The sequence below is a fragment of the Magnolia sinica genome, chromosome 4 (genome assembly GCF_029962835.1).
Source record: "Magnolia sinica isolate HGM2019 chromosome 4, MsV1, whole genome shotgun sequence".
Taxonomy (NCBI): Eukaryota; Viridiplantae; Streptophyta; class Magnoliopsida; order Magnoliales; family Magnoliaceae; genus Magnolia; species Magnolia sinica.
In genome coordinates this window covers 77481181-77487074 of record NC_080576.1, presented here as the reverse complement: position 1 = coordinate 77487074, position 5894 = coordinate 77481181, and the positions used below count along the sequence as shown (strand labels likewise).

At 45.4% G+C, this 5894-nt stretch overlaps 1 protein-coding gene across 1 annotated transcript; it reads right to left on the bottom strand.

Annotated features, from left to right (window-relative positions):
* Positions 1–2993: 2993 nt before the first annotated feature.
* Positions 2994–3833, bottom strand: LOC131244178 (uncharacterized). The gene has a single exon (XM_058243826.1). The coding sequence runs from the start codon at positions 3831–3833 to the stop codon at positions 2994–2996; it is 840 nt and encodes a 279-aa protein (XP_058099809.1).
* Positions 3834–5894: the final 2061 nt, after the last annotated feature.

The following is a 5894-nucleotide window of genomic DNA, read 5'->3' as shown; positions in this document are numbered from 1 at the left end:
GTAGCGAGAAGCTCAAATTTTTAATCATCGAGCCTTGGTGTGATCTTCAGGCAACTCTCCATTGTTGAGATATCGGATAATCGAGTCGAGCCAAGTGAGCTCCGAATCAATTGTATGCGTGGTCAAGCTAACTAGTTCACCGATACTCAGTTCGGTGACGTACTCGGTTAGAATGGACCTAAGTATGTCATCCTCGTCGGCTGAGGTAAGTCTCGCTAACAGATCGGCTTTAGCGTTTTGTCTGAGGGATCCGAGTAACCACACACTATTGGAATCCATCGATTAACTCTTTGGCTTTCTCCACATATGCGTTCAATTGGTCTTTATGTATTTGATACACACCAGCGACTTGATTGATGACCAATTGTGAATCGCTGAAAACATTAAGATGCGTAACGCCCAAACTGGCCGCGAGTCGGAGGTCGAGCAATAAAGCTTCATATTTTGTTGTGTTGTTCGTGGCTTAAAATCCAAATCATAAGGCATACTACATGTAGGTTTGATCAAGAGTTTCCAGCACTACTCCTGCCCCACTTGCCTTAGAGTTGGAGGAGCCATCGACATACAGCTTCTAGGGGATTGGGTCGGGCGCTGACTCGGAAGAATTTGTGGTCAATTCTTCAGTAAGCTCGGTATTCCAAGTCATTGAATCTGCTCGTGGTGTCACTTCAGCAATGAAGTCGGCCACGGCTTGCCCCTTAACTGCTACTCTCGGCTTAAATTGGATATCAAATTCACTGAGTTAAATCACTCACTTCGTGAGTCAGCATGAAGCTTCTGGTTTCTGTAGGACTTGACGTGGTGGGAGATCAGTCATGACGATAATTGTATGAGCTTGAAAATATGGCCGAAGTCATCGCGAGGAGACAACCAACACCACGGTCACTTTTTCCAGGAGTGGGTATCTCGTCTCTGCCGGTAGTAGTGCTTTGTTGACGTAATAAACTGACAGTTGTTTCCCTTTGAACTCCCGTATCAATGCCGTACTAACCGCTGCCTCGGACACCGTAAGATACAACAGCAGGGCTTCTCCTGGCTCAGGTTTCAATAAGAGAGGCGAAGACCTGAGGTAAGACTTTAATTGCTGGAACGCTGCTTTGCACTCTTCTGTTCAATCCACCATTTGTCGTCCCTTCAATTGTTTAAAAAATGGGAGACATTTATCGGTGGCTCGGGAGAGGAAATGGTTGAGTGCCGCTACTCGTCCAGTTAATCTTTGTATGTCTTTTATAGTTTTGAGAGACTCCATGTCGAGCAATGCCTTAATTTGTTTTGGATTTGCCTCGATTCCTCGCTGGCTGACTAGGAATCCGAGGAACTTTCCAGAGATCACACCAAAGGTACACTTGCTCAGGTTCAACTTCATTTGGAACTTGCATAAGATCAGGAACATTTCTTCTAGGTCGGCTATATGGTCGGCTGCGTGTACACTTTTGACAAGCATGTCGTCATTGTACACTTCTATGGTTCGGCTGATCAATCGAGCAAAGATTTTGTTCACTAATCATTGATAAGTCGCTCCAGCATTTTTCAAACCAAACGGCATCACTCGGTAACAATAAAGACCTTTGTCGGTGACAAAGATGGTCTTAAATTTATCAGACTGATGTATTACAATTTGATTGTACCCTTAATAAGCATCCATAAAACTAAAAAGTCCGTGCCCCGTAGTGCTATCCACCAACTGATTGATCCTCGGAAGAGGAAAACTATCCTTTGGGCAGGCTTTATTCAGGCCGGTATAGTCAATACAGACACGCCACTTCCCATTAGCTTTTTTCACAAGTACGACGTTGGTTACCCATTCAGGGTAGTATATCTCTTCTATGAATTTGGCCTTGAGGAGCTTGCTAACCTCTTCTTCAATGATTGCGTACCTTTCAGGACTGAGCGGACGTCGCTTCTGTCAGATCGGCCGGTAGGTCGAATCGATGTTAAGTCGATGTGTGATAACGGATGGGTCAATTCCCGGCATGTCTTCATGGCTCCATGCAAATATATTGGCGTATCGTCAGAGCAGGGCTATCAGACTATTTTTCAATGGCGATTGCAGAGACGAGCCAATTTATACCATTTTAGATCTGTCGGTCTTGACCAAAGGTACTGAAACAAGGTCTTCCGCTGGTTGCCCTCGCTCGTGAGTTTCGACTCGGGGATCTAGTGACTTGATCATTGATACCTCGGTCGGGACTTTTACGGCTGTTGCGTAGCAGCGTTTCGCGTCTTGCTGATCCCCTTTAACGATTCCCACTCCCGACTCAGTCGAAAATTTCATAAAGAGATGATATGTAGATACCACGGCTTGGAGGAGACTCAGAGAGGGTTGGCCAAATATCGCATTATAAACGGACGACTGGTCGACTATCAGAAAGTTGACCATTAGTGTCACCTGATGCGGAGGGTTTTCAGCAGTAAGTGGTAGCAAGATGATACCTTTTGGGAGTATCTGTCCTCTCGAGAATCTGATTAATGGGGTACGCACCGACCATAAGGTTGATCGTTTAATACCCATTTTGTCGAATGCTTGAGAGAACAGTACTTCAGCAGATGATCCTGTGTCGACGAGTATGCGGAACACCCTTCGGCTTGCGATGGTTAAAGTGATAATTAATGCATCATCATGAGTATGATGGATGCCTCGAGCATCTTCATCGGTGAACGAGATGCAATATTTTTCTCTCTTCTTTTCTTTCGAAGGCCAAGCTATGATCAAGATCTCAGACTCGAGTCGACTGATGCTCCTGGCGTGATTTTTCTGAGCATTATTTGAGTCGCCTCCGCCGCGGGGACCACCGACAATAGTCAGGATTTCCTCCGTGGGTCGGTTGTCCCCCTAGCGTTCTTCCGTTGTCCCGGTTCTTTCGATGTGTTCTCTAAGCTGGCCTTCTCGGATAAGCCTTTTGATCTCTTCCTTCAAGTGATAACAATCACTCGTACTGTGGCCATGAATTGTGGCCATGATCGCGATGGTAGTGGCAATATTTATCCTTGTTTTATCGGTTCGGATTACTCCGAAGCTTATTCGGCCAACTGACAAATCTTTCAGTCCTGATTTCCATTAGCACCTGCTCTTGAGGTTTATTAAACGAGGTGTATATAGAAAACCTTTGGTCGGGTCGCTTGCCTGACTTGAGTTCATCGAGTGTTCGGTCGTCCTTACGCTTCTTTCCTCCGGTTGAGTCAACTTCCTTTTTGGCTGACTCTTTGGCTAGAGTTTTCGCATTCTGGGCGGCCTCACGCAAGTTTCTTATTTCCTCGACGTCCGTGTATTTATCTGACTGAGTCATGAATTTAGCCAAAGTCTCAGGCAGATTCTTGTCCAGAGATGCCAGAAATGGCTTATCCCTAACGCCTTGCATGATAGAATTGAGTGTTGTCTCCTCTGAATGTTTTCGAACTTGGTGTGATTCAAAGTTGAAACATTTGATGTAGTCTTTTAGTAGCTCTCCCTCCTTCTGAACTATGTTGTCCAGATGCGCAGGGGGCTTTAACTTCTTCTTCCCTCTAATGAAATTGGTGAGAAAGGCATCACTGAGTTCCGCGAACGTGCTGACGGACTTTAGTTTCAGCTGCTTAAACCAAAGTTGGGCTACGTCGGCTAAGGTGAGGGAGAAAGCCCGACACATCACGGCATCCAAGGCATCATGCAGTTCCATGTACGTTTGGAAGCATTCGATGTGTTCCGTTGGGTCGATTTTGCCTGTGAAAGGTGTAATCTGCGGGAGGCGAAATCTTTTCGACAGCCGGGCTTGCATCACTTCATCGATGAACGGGGACGCTTTTGTTTCTGTCCTGGTTGAATATGCATCCCGACTATGCTTCATATCCGCCATCTCCTCTAGTACTTCTTTTTTAAAGTCCTGAAGGTCAGCTTTTTAATGCTCGTTACTTTCTGCCACTCCTTCAACCAGAGGCCGGCCGCGCCTCCTCCGATCTATCTCATGTCGGAGATCGGTGGGAGGTAGCACGGCAGTCGCAGAATGAGCGGGCAATGGTTCAGACGGCCTATGGGGATGACTCAGCTGTGCCAGCGACCGCAGGACAGCGGGATGAAGGTCGGCAACTTGTTGCGGAACATTCATCGCCTATTTTTGTTGAGGCCGCTGAGTCTGTTGATAGTGCATCTGCTCCAACATTTGTTTCATAACGTTTATATCGGCTCTGAGTTCCTAGACCTCCCGATCCAATCGTCCATTTCCTCGATTCCGCTGGGTATTCCTAGTTGCAGTAGGTACTGCAGGATGAGCTGCGGAACCTTGTTGATCGTCAGGTTGGTTCTGAGCTCCTTGGGCCCCGTCTGGACCTGATGCTCTAGCGTTATCGGCCTCATTTGGTTCACTAGGACCAGTTTTAGTGGTTCTCACCATTAACGCTCACTTGACACTTCTGGATAGAGCCTGGAACACGACTTTTTGTATCGTTTTCTACAGACGGCGCCAAACTGTTGATGCAAATATCTGGTCCACCCTCTTTAAACCTTCGAATACCTGCATAAGAAGAAGACAAAGAAGACCCTGACTAGAGCAAAGGACCCTTCGATGCCAGAGTCAGGCTAGGAATCTAGGTCTTATGGTATTGAACATTTAGGGGCGAGAGTTTTTGCGTACCTTTCACCCTTGAAGTATCTTCTCAATTATAGTAGAGGGAGGATCCCGCCGTACGGGGATTCTCTCCCTGATTTTTAAGAGATTTGATTTAGCCGTAATCTACTTACGGATGCTTTTCGATCCCAAGATCCTTGGGATCGAGAATCCTTTCCCAAGATTTTCGGAATGGTATTTAAGCTTACACCGTTTCTTCCTCGCTCAGCTCGGCCTTGACCGACTCAAGCAACAGACGAGTCTCAGCTGGCTACAAGAATAAAGCTTTTTGCCTCCTATCAGACTGAGCAGGATCGGCTTATGACCGACGTTCTTCCTCAATCCGATAACTGACACTATAACCGGCCTTGTATGGGTCGGTTTTATGGTCGGTTAGGTTGCTTTTATCTTCAGGGCCTCAATCGGCCTCTTTAGACATTGCTACCTCGTTAACCGAGCCAACTTTATGTGTCTTACTTTGCCTATTGCTCATGACTCTTAATGTTTCGGTCGGGATTCGTTTCCCAGGAATCTGAGCTAAGTCTCTCCTCTAGGCTTTGTCTCGTCTCGGTCCAACACGTTGCCTCGGACTCTCAGGCGGTGCCGATAGAGTTGGTCCATTCCATAACCGGGTATCCAGACTTGGTGTTTTTTCCCCAACAATATTAGTTAAGACCTGAGATGTTACCTTGACGGCTTCATCAGCTACCTTGCAAGCTACAACCGTTGCCTCTATATCACTTGTATGCCCGACCATGTCCCCATTAGGTAGGTTGACGCGTACCTATAGAATATAAAAAGAAGCATCAGATACATGTTCATCCAGAATCCCATTTCATCTCAACATAAAAACTCATAGAAGTATTTCAGCTTTACTATTGTAAATATGCAAGCAAGTTCATCATCATAATCTAAGCCTTATCCCAATTAATTAGGGAACTATGCAAGTTATCATGGAAAAATACTTAAAAAGTTTTTTTTTGCCCCTCGACAAAATGGTGCAGAAATAAGCATTATTTTAGGAAATATGGAGGTCCAGCAGAAGATGTTAACAGAACGTGTCAAAAACAGCAAGAAAAGAATATACATCATCACTTGGTGGAAGTACTTTCAGATGTGCGTGTGTGTGTGTAGGCTTGATAATCATCAAATAGCTAAGAATTGACATTAGGAATTTAAAGAATATAGCAATCAGATCAGCTTTTTCTTCAGCTTGTGTGACTGGAAATAAACACATTAGCATGTCTGACCAGGTCTGACTAGAAACAGGGATTTTTTCCAATCTAAATGAAGTCAAACAGTCAAATTCTCCTA